This window comes from Crocodylus porosus, unplaced genomic scaffold, assembly GCF_001723895.1.
Source record: "Crocodylus porosus isolate Cpor-Errol unplaced genomic scaffold, CroPor_comp1, whole genome shotgun sequence".
Lineage (NCBI taxonomy): Eukaryota > Metazoa > Chordata > Crocodylia > Crocodylidae > Crocodylus > Crocodylus porosus.
Genome location: NW_017728925.1, coordinates 16,685,238 through 16,700,153, shown reverse-complemented (window position 1 = coordinate 16,700,153; position 14,916 = coordinate 16,685,238). Strand labels below are relative to the sequence as shown.

The 14,916-nt window shown below is 44.7% G+C and overlaps 2 protein-coding genes across 3 annotated transcripts in view; one reads left to right on the top strand and one right to left on the bottom strand.

The window, feature by feature from the left end:
* RAB14 (RAB14, member RAS oncogene family) overlaps positions 1-8,744 on the top strand; it is a 12,628-nt gene extending 3,884 nt beyond the window's left edge. The window contains exons 3-7 of the mRNA XM_019540970.1: positions 604-781; positions 3,561-3,627; positions 4,477-4,564; positions 4,919-4,949; positions 6,467-8,744. Coding sequence (XP_019396515.1) covers positions 604-781; positions 3,561-3,627; positions 4,477-4,564; positions 4,919-4,949; positions 6,467-6,644 — 542 coding nt within the window. The 3' untranslated portion in view covers positions 6,645-8,744. The remainder of the gene's footprint in view (positions 1-603; positions 782-3,560; positions 3,628-4,476; positions 4,565-4,918; positions 4,950-6,466) is intronic.
* A 1,745-nt stretch (positions 8,745-10,489) lies between these two features.
* The window catches only part of CNTRL (centriolin), a 44,173-nt gene continuing 39,746 nt past the window's right edge, over positions 10,490-14,916 (bottom strand). The window contains exons 40-44 of one of the 2 annotated variants that reach the window (XM_019540967.1): positions 14,393-14,668; positions 13,964-14,026; positions 13,233-13,442; positions 11,979-12,078; positions 10,490-10,926 (exon numbers count right to left, since the gene is read on the bottom strand). In XM_019540967.1, the coding sequence (XP_019396512.1) occupies positions 10,916-10,926; positions 11,979-12,078; positions 13,233-13,442; positions 13,964-14,026; positions 14,393-14,668 (660 nt within the window). In that variant the 3' untranslated portion in view covers positions 10,490-10,915. The remainder of the gene's footprint in view (positions 10,927-11,978; positions 12,079-13,232; positions 13,443-13,963; positions 14,027-14,392; positions 14,669-14,916) is intronic. The other variant, XM_019540968.1, reaches the window with a different exon arrangement.

Sequence of the window (14,916 nt, the reverse complement as noted above, 5' to 3'; positions counted from 1 at the left end):
GGTTAAGAAGTCTTACCTTATTCAGTGTCCGTCTAAAAGCTTCCTTGCATGTTCAGAATTGGTATTTTATGCTTCTTATCTGAGATGCAGTATGAAGAGTGGATGGATTTTTTTATCTGATCCAGATCTAGTTAGTTATGAGGTTATAGAGGCTTTCAACCACATATTGGGAATTTAAGTGTTTTCCTAATTCTTACACAACTGTTGTTCTTTCTAACATGCCTCAAGTTTTAAAATTATTTTCACAATGGTATTTTATTCTGAAACCTAAATTCTCTGATTTAGAGCATACATTGCCAGGTAGATGTTGCATGTAATATGTTTTCTGAGCAAAATGGTCATTGCTTTCTTAATGCTTGATGAAACTCTAAAATTACCACTGTGCGAAAGACATGACTCCTCTTCCAGTGTCTCTTACTTAAGAGTATGGCTCTGGTAAAAGTTGGGAAGAGGTGGAATGTAGATAAGACTTGCTGGGTTTTTTTGTTAGTGGTGTTCCCCCCCACCCCCCATATGAAAATAAATTATGCTGGAACTCTGCTCTGTGGGGGAGAAGACTGCTGGTAGAAAGATCTGAACTTTTGATTTGTCTTTCTGTGACAGTTATGGCTGATTGTCCTCATACAATTGGTGTTGAATTCGGTACAAGAATAATTGAAGTTAGTGGCCAAAAAATTAAACTGCAGATCTGGGATACAGCAGGACAAGAACGATTTAGGGCTGTAACACGAAGCTACTACAGAGGAGCGGCAGGAGCTCTCATGGTCTATGATATTACTAGGTAAGGTCCTGATGACTCTCGCCTGTAGACTTTATCTGTAAACTGTCACAGGAGGATGACTAGCAGCTTTTCTCTCTTTCAAAATGTGGGACATGGCTTTTGCATGATGTTCTGTGTGTGACTGACTGAGGTTCTGTCCCCTTGGGTTTTTTCCCCTAAACTTAGTTCAGTTTTGGGATGGTGAATTTGGATTGTAAAGCATCCCTTTTTCTTTCCCTGACCATTCTGAGAATCTACCCCCTTTTAGGCCAAATCTCCCTCAGCTCATTTGGCCGTCTCACTTGAAAGGTGGTACTTACTGTCTGTCTCGCTTATGAAGTGAGCTTCTAACCACTTAATACAGACGGGCTGAAATGTACTTCCTTCAGGGAGAAACTAATGTGAAATGCTGGGGCACTGTATTCTGTATTGGCCTATAAACATGCTTAATAAAAGCATATAATGACCTGTTCTAGCTATTAACTGTACTTGGCATAGCTGACACTGAGGAGGTCTAGGCTTTCCTGCACTGAAGGAGTAGTGGGGACCTGATAGCAGGATGAACGCATGCAATCTCCGAGGTAAAGGAGGGCTCTATCTGTTGAATATGCAAAGACCGGGTACCCTGAAGGTTAGCAAGATGACTCCAATGACAAGTTTTCACAGTAAAACTGCAGTCTCAAATTGCACTCCCAACTGCAGCTCACTTGCTTAGTTCAACATATTATTTACAGTTTGCCTGCCATACTGCTGGTTTGTCTTACCTGCCCGTTGGTTGTTGTGCGCAGAAAACAACTAAACTTCAAACATCCGATTTTGAGTTGAGGCATGTCTGGAAACATGGGCTTACTTAAGAGTAGGGCGTGTGTGGCCTTTCTAAATGTCCCCAGTGCTAGAAATATGTCCCTTTTTTGCATATGCTTAGAAAACTAAGGGCAGGTCTTAGTTTATTTCTGCCCAAACACTGCTTGGGAGCACTGTACAGACACATGTGCCCAGTCTTTACGTCCTACCTTGCCACATGTCAGAGATGTGGGGCAGAAAATTTTCCAGTGCTTTGTTTTTCTGTGGGAAATTTTCCATTTCTAAAAATTCATTGTTTCATAAAATGTATTGGTAACAATGAATGGATGCCAATACAATAGTAGGCAAGCGTGGCAGTTTCAAAGTTGTAATGAGTGTTTTTTCAGGTGATTATCCCTAGGAAGTGTGTGAGAGAGTACATGTGTGTTTGATTGATTTGTAAATGGGAGGGTAAGTACACTCACATAATAATCCAAACCAAAAATCAAGTTATGAATTCACCTACTTGGCTGTGCAGGTCAAAGCAAAACCATAGCTTGGCTTATCATGCATAGTTCTTTGGGTGTGCTAAAATTGTGATGTGTCAACAGTTTTTTTTTTGTTTTTTTTTCCCCAGTGCCTTTGCTTGGTTAAATTTAAGGAAAATAATGTAAGGGAAGTACATGCTATTGTGTGTTGTCTTTTCATTTTTACAAGTATTCCAATAAAAATAACTTCTTTGCACACACAGCTTTGAATTTATTTGAATATAACATTTGATTAGGAAAAAATTAAACATTTCAGTTTGAATACTTGTAGGCTATTGGGACACAAAATTAACATGGGGGTACTTTTTCAGTGCTGTTTACTAAATATAAACCAAATAAAATGCTAAATCAGATCATGCTCAATTTAGGGCAGTGGAAAATTTTCCAATTCAAAGTTCCCTAGAAAACCCACATCTCTGCCACACGTAGTATTGGTGTGGCTCCGGGCATGCACCAGCGACCTCTCCCTAGCTCCACACGGCAGTAGCATAGGCCTGCTGTAAGAAGCTAGCTTTTCCTCATTGAGAAAATAATGGTGGGTTTCATTTTTATAACTTCTGCTACAGCTTCCCCCTGGCTCTTAGTCTCCTGCAGCCAAGATGTGTTGTCATGCAGGAATGATTAGGAAGAGTTTGCCAAGTCTAAGCAGTCTGAAAACCATCCCATGTGTGAGTGACTACAAGGTAGCAGTTCCTATTCCTGGAGTGCCTTGCAGAGGTTAAGAGGCTATTTTCTTTCTACACTAATGTCCCCTGCAGGGACTGCAATGCGAGTCTCAAAGGAGGTCAGAATTAGTATTGTAAATGGAAGTGAAGTCATTAAAACGACAGTCTGTTTCCCTAACTTGAGCAAGCAATGGTGTTCTGTTCAGTATGCAGCAAATGAAAAACTGTTACAAGCAGGACCAGATATTGTAGAAAGGCCGCAGAGGACCAGGGCAGGGGGGGCGGTGTTAAGAAACCTGAAAGCATCGTGTGCGGTTTCCCCAGGGTTACGCAAGCGGAGATGGTGCAGATCTGCATCCGAGGACACAACTTGTCCTCTGGTCTAGGGTTCTGTACTTCCGATGCCCTCCATTTGGTGTGCACAGATGAAAACCTAGAGATGAAGGAAGGCGTACTGTCACGCAGGGTTAAGTAAGCAGTATGTTGCAGTCAGGTGTCCCTTAGGAGTATTAACGGGAGATCTTTGGATATATTTTACACAACACCGTGTCCTTCATGAAGCTCAGGTTCCTCAAGAAAGCAGTAATGCCACATCTGAAGTAGGAGTCTGCCTCTGCTTATACGGAGAGAGTTGGTTTTGTTTTTAATGGCTGCACTGAAATGGAGTAGAACGTAGTGCTTCCTGTGGGGGGGGTGAGTGTTACTTTTGTGGGGAAAAACGCCTTCTGAATAATACGCTGTGCTGTCGAGGTGATGTACAGGAACTGGTGTCTAGTTAAACTTACTGCACGTGATTCTTTGCAGAAGAAGCACATATAACCATTTAAGCAGCTGGCTGACGGATGCAAGGAACCTCACCAATCCAAATACTGTAAGTTGGAAGGCTTTGTTTTGTGTTTAAGACGCTTGCATTAAACGTCATGCCCAAAGCATGACTTGCAGCATCGGAAGTACCATCAGTTCACAGAAGTAATGGTTTAAATAAACTTACTGCTCTGCCCCAGGACATGCAGCAAGTTCATGCTTCCACAGCCTTTATTGCTAGGGATCTATTTTGCTGCATTTAATCTGTGGGATAACTTTCTCTGGGTCAGTGTTAGACCCCCTCCCCCAAGTGTCAGAATTTAAATATAACTTCGGATAGTTTCTCCAGACAAAGACTCGGTGTCCTTCTCCCGGGTTTTTTGTCTCCCCTTTAAAGGCCTTGGGACTTTCCCTTAATCTGTTGCACAATTCTAGTCTTTAGTTTCTTACACACGATGTTTTGAGACCTAGTTGTTTCTGAGGGCACCAAATCTGAAAGAGAAGTTGTAGCAGCACTTCCAGTCCTGTGATCTCAGCCTGGAGTCTGAACGTCAACCAGCAGGTGCAGCTGAATTTCAGGAGCCCTTTTCCACTGTCTTGCCCTCTGTAATTAGTGAAAGAAAAAGTGTGCATGCTGGCCAGATCAGTAGATGATTCTGGATACGCACGAGATGTAGATTAGGGACCGCTTTCATATAGGCTGGCGTCCTGTCCCGCCTCTCTTCCCCTCCTCCTGAACTACCCATATTTTAAAGCCCTTTTGTCATGAGAATCCTGTGGTAGTAAAGAGTTGAATGCAGCACCCGAAGGCTGCCCCCAGTCCAAAGCCTTTGCTGTTAAAAGCTCTCTGATAGAGGGACTGTGATAGAAGAGCAGTTAAACTCTTCCAAGGCTAATGTCTTCTGTTCTGACCCAGGTGATAATCCTCATAGGAAACAAAGCAGATCTGGAAGCACAGAGAGATGTTACATATGAAGAGGCCAAACAATTTGCTGAAGAAAACGGTGCGTTTCTTTTTGAGCTATTACATTTCTGACTAGACATGTCAATGTGAACCTTCAGCTCCGGTAACTGCAAGCTGTTGAAAGTGCACTACTTCCAAAGTAATGCAACGGAGGGTGAACTTGTGCTATCTCTTGTGAGCTCATCTTGGCTTAATTTTCACTTTTGCTTACTTTAACAAAAAAAAATGCTTGCAGATAGATATCCTAATTTTAAACTTCATTGAAGTATTGGTATGCAATATTATCATTGCCATGCAAGGCATCTGTCTGTGGATGGCTGTAGTGACTGGGGTATGGGTCTCTTGAACAGAAAGCATTTCTTGTATCTTAATTGTCAATTTTATTTCTAACTAGGTTTACTGTTCCTTGAAGCAAGTGCAAAAACGTAAGTGATGGGTCTAATGCCGAATGGGAGTGGTCACTGCGCGCTAACGAGCAAAGTGGACTGTTTGTCTCTGGGGAAATAAGATCTTTCCGTAGGGAGGGGGGTGTATTTGGGTTTTTTTATAACACGGCACGTTGGGGATTTGTAAGCACCAGCGAATGGTGCTTCGTGGGTTGGCTTGTGATGAGATGACATCACAAGGTAGAAGGAAGCTTGGCTTCCAGTCCCACTTCAGTCCGCCTTGCTTTGGACTTGGGAGTTGTACGGCGGCTCTTGTTCTTCTGACCCACTTCGCAAGCAAGCCTGTGACGTGTTATAGCAGACTGATGGGGCATCCCCGGCAGTAGGGAAATGAAACTAAGATTGATTGCAACACTTCCACAATGGGGGGGGCACTTCATTTGTGCACATGCTTTTAGCTGCGAGTTGACTTGAACTGCCCAAACATTTATGTTGCTGTAGTGGGTTTTGTAAGTGGGATCCAGGTGACCGCTGCGCTTGGCAGTAGGCACACATGTCCTTGCAGGTCTGACAGTACTCTAACCAGAGGCCTGCCATATAGCCTTGTAAAGCTAGGATGTGCCATTCCATAGACTGCATTAGAGGGAGGAAGTTGCAGTTGGAAGGACCCACTGACACATTTCTGGTCGCTCTTAAGGGAGCGAGAAACTTGGACAGAAACAGCAAGATGCTTTTCATGGTATTAGCAAAATCCAGTCACAGTGCTGTCACAATCGGCTGGAGGCTGCACAGACTTGTGCGGGAAAACTGCCTGCTTCCTTGCATAGCTTCAAGGAACCTGAGCTTCCACCGTCCTCAGGAGCTGGGCAGCCCCAGCTTTCAGGCTTGTTGCTTCCCGGGAGCCTTCTGGGAGCTCTGGGGCAGTGTTCCTAGGAAAGCAAGGCAGCGAAGTGAGAGATTTGTAAAACAGTTGGAAAAGAGTTTCTTTCAAACGGGAGTGCAGTCCCACTTCTGCTTTTCAGAATAACAGTTCCCCCTCCAGGTCCTGCACCGCTGCTACGTAATGGCTAGCGGAGCAGTAGTCTGCAGGTTTTAACTAGTGAGAACTCAAATGGTGGCAGCTTCTTGCTGTTCTGCCCGTTTCTGTAGTTCTCCATTGCAGTTAGAAAAAACCGTTGGGCATTTTCTAGTACGGCTGCTTGTGCCATGTAACCTGTGCTAAAGTGGAGGTAGTCTAAAATCCCCCCTGCTTCAAAGGTGAAGTGATGCCTGCTTCCTTTCCCTGAAGCTGGCAGTAACTGCACCTGAAAACCATCAGTGTCTTAATTCTACTTTATCAAAAATGTCCATGCCAGTAGGTGCTCAAGATGCCTAACAGTGGATTGTCTGCAGCTCCTGTGTGCACAGTCGCACTTTGAATACAAGACCAAGTAACACTTCTGTTGTCATGTCTTGTCTACTGGCTGGAGGACTGGGTGGCTTTTGGATTGAAGTCTGGACTTGCCTAGACTGCAGTGCGGTGGACACAAGAACTGACTTTGCTCTGTTTTTTTAAGAGGGGAGAATGTGGAGGATGCATTCCTGGAGGCGGCCAAGAAAATCTACCAGAACATTCAAGATGGAAGCCTGGATCTGAATGCCGCAGAGTCGGGTGTACAACACAAACCGTCAGCTCCGCAGGGGGGGCGACTAACCAGCGAACCCCAGCCTCAGAGAGAAGGCTGCGGCTGCTAGTGACGTGTTCCACGGCTCCATTTCTGACCTTTCACCTCTGTCTGTTGGAAGCGGTGCTTTTGACTGCTTCATCGTCTTCTGTACATCTTATTGGGTTTAATTAAAACTCTGAGACAACAATTTAACACAGTACTAAACTGCTAAACAACTTTAGATGTAATCAGGTTATCAGAAGCAATTAGAGTAATAAACCTCTCCTGCATGGTAAATTAGAAGTTTTTTTTTTTCTTTCCTCCTTGATTGTCCTTGTGATAGTGTCACCAACCAGTACATGATTTAAACTGAGCACTGATGCTGGACTCATGATTTCACACTTTTTTGCAGGGCTTTGTCTTCTGAATGGTTTAATTTTCTGCTCTCTTCAGCCTTTCTGCCCCATCTGTAACTTCTCAAGCTGTCTATAGTAACAGATAAGTTTATTTGCTGTGAAATGACTTCTGATGGTAGAAAAGGGGCTCTGAAACCATGTGCTTTTTGTTGGAGGGATTCCCTGTGGTGGAGGCAGTGGGGGCGAGGGGATGGTTTGCAGGAGGAGACTACTGACTGCCATCTTAGCCTAGCACAGGGAAAGAGTGCAGTCCTTCTCGTGCTCTATAGCTTTACATCACTCTTTTGCCATTTTATCCTTGACATTTGTTAACAGAACGTAAATATGTATAAAATTTGAAGGAACTGAGCTAACAGATAAATACATTCTGTGTATATGATTTTAATGAAGAAAAATTGATTACTGGCATTAGAACAGTATATAAGAAAATATCAGTTTGTACAGTATGACCTCTATGTGACCATGTTGCCCCAGTAGTACAAAAATAGATGTTACTGCAGTTCACTAACATAGGCTTAACTCCTTGGTGTCAACAGTGGACATTTGTGCTGGGGGACCTCCAAACCCAATGCAAAAATTAACACTAGTGGACTATCCGTCTCGGCTCCATCTTTGCACTGTGGTATCTCTCTGCCGTTTGATTAACCCTGTTTTTGTGCAATCGACAGCGTGCTAACCTGCTTTTCTCTTTTGTAAGCATTTTGCATTATTGGGCTTCGTTACCTGCCTTGCATTGTATAAAAAGGCCGGTTCTATTGCACATTTTTATGCTTTTATACCTTAACTTCTTGGGTGGTCGGATTCTGAGCTGGATTGTCAGAACAGCGCGTGCGCTCCTAGGCTTTTTTCCTCTTTTTTTTTTTTCTTTCTTTAAACTACTTGAGTATTTTTTTTAACACTACAGTGGAAAGGTGTCGTCTTATTTTAGTTTTCCTCTTGTGCGTATGTTTCTCTCACCCACCCCCTGAAGGGAAGATAAGACTCCCTCCATCTGAAAACATTAGGAATGCTTCATGAAACTACACGAGTTATAACCACCCTTGGATAAAGGGAGACCTAGAGTAGCGGCCATGCATGCAGGGACTGTCGAAGTACACGTTCTCTTCTCTCCGGTTAGAGCTGCGCATCGCAGCGCTGTGCGAGCAGGGTTGCGTCTTGCATGGAATGGCAAACTTTTTCACTTCAGAAACCGCAAGGGGAAGGAAGTGGTTAAATCTGATGCACAAAAGGTGTGTTCTGGTATCGGGCACCTCATCCAGCTGCAGTGTTTTAAAATGCCAAGTGGTCTGTAACACCCTCTTTAGACACTAAAGCTATACAATGTTCAGACTCGCAAGCAAACGGTGGTATCGGAGTATTGTACAGTCAATGTTAAAGCCAAAACTGGAATGTGCAGACAATAGGATTTGGGTACCTTGTGCACTGTCCCTTGTTTCTTGTCTGGTTAGTCTTTTATTCTTTCTTTCCTTCAACCTAAGGTTCTTAGACTGGTATAATAGCAAGGACTTATGACTGATGCATCTTGCTGAAACCGTTGCACCATAAAGAGTTTGCCCAGGGACCATGACCTGCTGCTGAAGAAAACACGTTTGGGTAAACAGCTGTCTAATGCTCACAACTTATTGAGGTGCAATACCCTTGTTTCCAAAATAAGTTACAGTAGGTCTTATTGTTTCTGTGACGGAAAGGACTTGTTTGGACTGCTGTACCCCTCATTTAATGTAACAATGCTATTAATCTAAATATTTGTAAATAAAGTACCTGTATCTAGATATGCTTTGGTGGGCTGTGTTGTTGGAAAACCTGGGGGGGGTGGGCAAGGAGGTGGAAACTAGGTCAGCCTTGGTGCCACTGACTTGTCAGAGCCGAAGGTTTGTGAACTTGAAGGCTGGTCTTGCATCACTACAGCTGATGCGACTGGTTACACCCAGCTTTATCCATGTTTCCATAATATTCTTTAGAAGTCAAATTGAACTAGAGGTTGGGCCTTCTAAAAGGGGTGGTTTTTCCAAGTTGTCAACCCTGTGCTTGCTTTTTCTGCAGTAAGGGTCTCCGGGGGGCCAGAAACTGGAAGTAGGGCCATGGGTGGGGGATTGGTGCCAGCACTGTGACTTGAAAGCACTGGTGTTGGAGCTTATACAAGTTGGTTGCTGCTTAGTAAGCAAATCACTGCCCCATAAAGGAGGCTGCACAAGTGATAAAATGAATTTCCCTTTTTAAAGGAAGGGTTGTGACTGGTTACAGCAGCTGACGTCTTGTCTCTCCCCCCTCCTTGCCTATCCAGTGAAATGCAACTGAATTTCTTCAGCTGCAGCTTCAGCAAAAGGTAACCTGGCAGTTTGGTTAGTTCTGAAACAAGTTCACATGGAGGAGCCTTGATCAAGATCAGACTTGCTGACTGCCTGGGTCTGGTCTCAGTTCTGTACTTGATAAAAGCTTTGAGGCTTGTGTCGCAAGACCCTGCGTTCCACTTCAAACATGTAAAAATTACCTTGAACGGCAGAGCTATGCAATCAGTTTCCGCAGCTCTTTTAAAGTCCCCAAGAACCCGACAAGTCACGAACAGCTCCAAGAATTCCTGGCCCGCTAAACCCTGGGGCCGCAGCAAGGGGAAGGAGTAAGGTAAGGACGGACTCTGGTTCTGGCATGTAAGGTTCTGGTGCTTCCTACTTGATTCTGGCTTTTGTGAGAGCCAGTTAATGGACCAGGTTGAGTAGTGGTGGGCATTTGGGAGCGCAGGATGCTGCATGCCTTGACTCTAGGCATTCGGTAGCCCTGCAGGTAGGATGTGGCCTGACGCATCCATGCTTGCTTCCTCCACTTGGAAGCTAGCAGTCAAGGTGCCAGACTGTCCATCAGAGCTACAGGAACGGCTGTTTTATAAAAGACCTAGAAAGTGATGGCAATTCTTTAAAAAAAAAACAAACCAAAAAACGTCTTGAGGTAACCAGTTAGCCACCTTCTGTAACTGAATTTGCTTAAGAAAGAGGCCAACTTCAGGTTCTGAACTGAGCGGGGTTAGGCAGCTGGCAAAAGCAAACGCAGAGCTTCTAAGCCAGGGGCAGGCAATTATTTCGGGTAGAGGACCGCTTACTGAGTCTTGGCAAGCCATTGAGGGCCACATTACAGGCAGCCAGGGGCAGATAAATTAATTTTCTAAATTTTTAGGGGCCCTGCAGGCTGGATAGAATGACCTGGCGGGCCAAATTTGGCCCACCCCTGTTCTAAGCAATTGCTAGCTATTACATGAGGATTCAAATAACTCACTTCCTCAAGAAATTAATTATTAGCAATTTAATGAAGGAGGGCCAGTGTGCTTGTATACGGACCTATCCTGTGTCCCATCCCTTGGGCCACTTTTTGTCAAGGAATTCACATTTTCAGAGCACCTAGGTTCAGTTCCAACCAGCAAATCAAGTTATTGGTATTGAGCAGGACTCTAAGCAGGCTGCGCTCCTACAACAGGATTCCTGGAAAAAGTTGGAAACTTTGAAACAAAGGAATTACAGGCAAGTTGTAGTCGATACAACCCTTTTATTTTTTAAAGAAAATACTGCAAAGTAATTTGATTTGAAAGGACTAATGCATTTCCTGACACCAGATGCCTGTTCCTTTGTCATCAAATTTGCATGTCAAAATATTATATAGGCACAACACATTAAAAAAAACCACAAAAAGTGAACTGAGAGTTTTGAGTGACTGCAGCAGTTCCTCTTCTCACAGTTAACATAATTGGCATAACATTAATGACTCAGTAGTTATATAACCATACAAACTTTTACAGTATTAGTACAAAAGGATTACTCAGGGATGCAGGGCCAAGCTTTCTTAACAAGTGGCCGGAAGGAGACTTCACAGCTAATGAGGTAGCAGTCTTCAGGCTGTAAGAGGTCAAGTACTAGAAGGACAGTCAGGTTCTTCACCATTCCACTGGTTTCACAGATCAACATTGGTCTACAATAAAAGTTTGGAGCAATTAGTGATTCTGCTAGAGCTCTACAAGGCTATTTATAAACCCAAAATTAAACAGTTGTGCTGTTCTCAAACAATGCTATGGCAGCACCCCTAAGAATGAAGTGTTTTCCATTTATTATAAGGCACATGAGATTAGTTTTGGAAGAGTGGCAATAATTTCTGGGCAGCCAGAAACATGTTAAAAGGTATTTCTTCTTAACTCTCCACTAGGGTAATCTACTCTAGCCTTTTATGAATGCAAGGAGCACATCTAAATGAGTGGAGACATGTAGTATGTGGTGCTGCAGACTTGTATGCAGCACTGCATGCCACATGCGTGGGTGTTCCCCGTGTTGTTACTTTGCAGGGAGATGATCTGGGGAGATCCTGGGGTCAAAAAAACCCCACACCTAAAAAAAAAAAAAAAAAGCGCACACAGTGGGTCAGGGAGGTAAGAGTGTGCATGACATGGGCATTCCCTGGGGACAAGCAGCAGTGGTACAAAGTGTGCTTGTCCCTGGGGAAATGCACCTTCTTGCTCATAAGGATGTGCCTGAGAGCTCTTCCCAGAGAGAGTATTTGGCTCACAATGAGGTGTAGAAACAGGATCCTTTGAGCATGAATGGTGGGCTGGTTATAGACCAGTCTCTCCCAAGTGCAGCGACCAACCTAAAACTGTCCAGACAGAACAGGACACAGGACTTCATCTTAACTGTTAGCACCAAGACGTGACATCCAAAATTCAGCCAGGGTAGAAATAGCCAGTAGCAACGTACGTGAAGTATGGGTGCTGAGCTTATAAAGGCATGGACTTGCTCTGAGCCAAAACAAGTTTTAAGTGAGAGATGCTTTCAGATTCCTCCTGCAGCCTCAGTACGGTAGCACGCACTAGAGGCACAACACTTGCACCCTTTGACATGAGAAACAGCGGGGAACGGTACGCACTACTCACCAGTGTTTGAGGAGAAACTCTAAACATGTTCTAGGAGGTCTACAGTGATCTACACAACTAGCACGCTGTTCAAGTAAAGCTGGCTTAACGACTCTCTTACCACCAGGCTTTACTGAGGGAGTCCTTGTGTATGGCATCGTGACTTGGGAAATGCTCTCTGTCATTCTCTCGGGGGACTGGACAACTCCCGTCAGAGCAGCCTAGAGAATGGGGAAAATGCGGTAGTTAAGCTTGGGTAAATATGCTGAGGTGCGTGCCTGTGTGATGAGTTAAGCAGCAAGGGTGGTTTAATTCTCCATTTCTAAATGAGTTTTGGTTAAAGAACCTGAGCTGGGAAAACCTATTATGCTCCCATGCACAACCACGCATGTGCATGTGATGCTCCCATGCACAACCACGCCGGCTAGGGAAGTCCAGCATAAAGTTTATAAATGAAAGCTGAGGTGGTTTGGGCCCCCTGCCCCCAACCCACTTCACTGCATATGGACAAGAGGTCAGAAAACTGACCCCCTGTGCCTTGAGCAAGTTGTTTTTCCTCTCTGTTAGTAGGAAATAAGTAGTCAAAAGTTGTTCCCGCTAACAGGAGTAGCAGGAGCTGTGCAAGAGTGGAGCAGCCCTACCTGGCCTGGAAATGGATGAGACAGTGGGCAGAGACAGGTTTTACCACTGCTTCCAACTGACTTGATCCTGCCTTGAGCAGATCAGCCTCCCTGCCTCGGCTTCATCTACCGAATGGAAGTAGGACAGAACTGTACCCAAGGCAGCACTTTAACCCTGACCAGCTGGCAACCAAGATGGGCTGCAGAAGACCCGAGGAAGAGGACCAAAAGCTCGTCTAGGTCCCTCCCAACTAGACGTGGAGGGAGGAGATCACCTGCACAAATCCTCGTCGGTGGGAGTAACCCTCCCCCACCCCCCATGAGAATTTGGTGCACAAAGCAGACAAGTCAAGCTTTGCTGCATGTCATCTTGGAACAAGTTGCGTCATGGAGACCTAAAATAAATGTTGAATTTGATCAGAATAGTTTTGTATTGATAGTCTTAAGAAGGCAGAGGAAATTTGTTAGCTAGATTTCCCGCTGGATTTGGCCAAGGAGAACTTGTCATGGCAGGAAAGTGCTCTAAACATGGGGCTATGGGATGTCACGTGCAGGTAACTCGGTCCCTGTTAGAGCTGGTCTGCTTTGTCTCCAATCATCCTGTCTTCAGAAATATTCTACAGCAGCCCGCGATCATGCCTGGAAAGCATTAAGTGTAATGATGTGGCTCTGCTCAAGGCAAGCTAGCAATCAGCTATAACGCTGGGATTTCAAATCAACCACGCGTGACGTGGGAAGACATTCTAAAGCATCACCTGGTTCTTTGTAAGATCAAGATCATCGTGAAGGGAGGAAAGGAGCCCCGAGGAGCTTTGGGAGAGTAACAGGGAGTCTGAAGAAGCGCTGCAGACCAGTTTGTCTAGCGCATCGACTTGTCTCTTCAGGCTGTGCAGGGTCCCCTCTGTTTGCTGTTTTCCTTTAATTAATACTTCCACTTGCTTGGACATGCAATGTCGCAGCTGAGCCTGAAAGCAATTGTTAGTTCCCATTTATTACTTAGCTTCTATTTCATGTCTAGGGCTGTGCTTTTTAAAGATCCAAAGGCAGCATTTGTATTCTCTAACACCACGCGCGTCTCAGGGAAGAGCTCTAGATAGGGTTTCTCTAAATTCTGGTGTTATTGCCATTTACAGCGCTTGGGGCTGGGCTTGAATGAGACTGTCAGGTTTAAGGCAATGCCTTACGCGAGCGTGTACAGAACAGCCGCTCGCAACCCCGGGTGGATGAGCAGGGCCGAGGATGCACGTTGAACCTGAACTCTGAGAAACCGTTCAGGTGACGTGACAGTGCTCTGCCTTCCTCCACATCTCTCCCACCCCAGAAGGACAGGTGGCCACGTCGCGAAAGCGTATTTGATGGCTTTTTAGAGAAGGATGAAATTCTTGTTGAAGCACCCCAAAGGAGGAAATCCTCGAGACATCATCTAGTGGAGCCCTAAACTAAATAAGCAGTGTGCTGCCCTGGGTGGGGAGAGGATGTGTACAACCTTGAGCCGATCTTCGTGGTGACGCAGCTTTTCCCGGAGCGCTTCTCCACGCCAGTGTTCATCCTTTGGAAGCAGAACCGCGGTTAGCAGCCACAGGAAGCAGTTTTTAAACAACCAGCATCTATGCTAGACAGTACATAACACTGCGTCTTAAAGGGGACTAAATCCTTCACTCCTTTCCCATGATTTCAGAGGCATTTGGGTTTGGTAAAGACTATGGGACTGTGGCCATTTTAGTGACCAAGAAGTGACCAGGAAAATTAAAAATTCTAGCAATCAAGAGGCCCATCTTAGGGTCATGTTGGGCTTTGAGGAACACCCGAATTACTCGTGTCGGTGGAAGGGACAATAATGACATCACGGGCACACGACCTAAACTGGGTTGCATTAAACACTCACATAAAGTCATTTTTTTGTTCATAATTTTACCATTAGGTGGACTTTGGATAAATTAAGTTTCTCTTCAAACAACAGCTGTTTTTCTTCATTAGATGCAAATGGGAAATTCTCCTTTAAATCTTCTAATTCACACTGCAGCCCTTCCTTTACTTCAAAATCTGCTTCCAGATTGTCCAACAGCTCGGGAGGAGAGGGGCTTGATGATTTAAGCCCAGTGCGGATTTCATCTTTCACCTCCAATTTAAGCATCTTCACTGCATCCTTTATTTCTTGCTGTCTTTTTTCCAAATCTTCTTGCGTTTGAATCTAAAGAGCGGTGCAAACAGGCAGATTTGCATTCAGAAGCCGGATGACATCCATCTCTAATTTTTTCCATCAAATTAAGCCACTATTAACCAGTGCTTAATGTTACAGGTACAGCAGTGCAAGGGGACAGCCTAGCTCCTTGCTGCTATCAGGAGAGAACTGAAGGAGCTTTGAGCACTTCAGTTTGCATTGCACAACCACGCTCAGGTCTTAGTCTGATATGCGAGACACACCGGGAACTTGGTTCC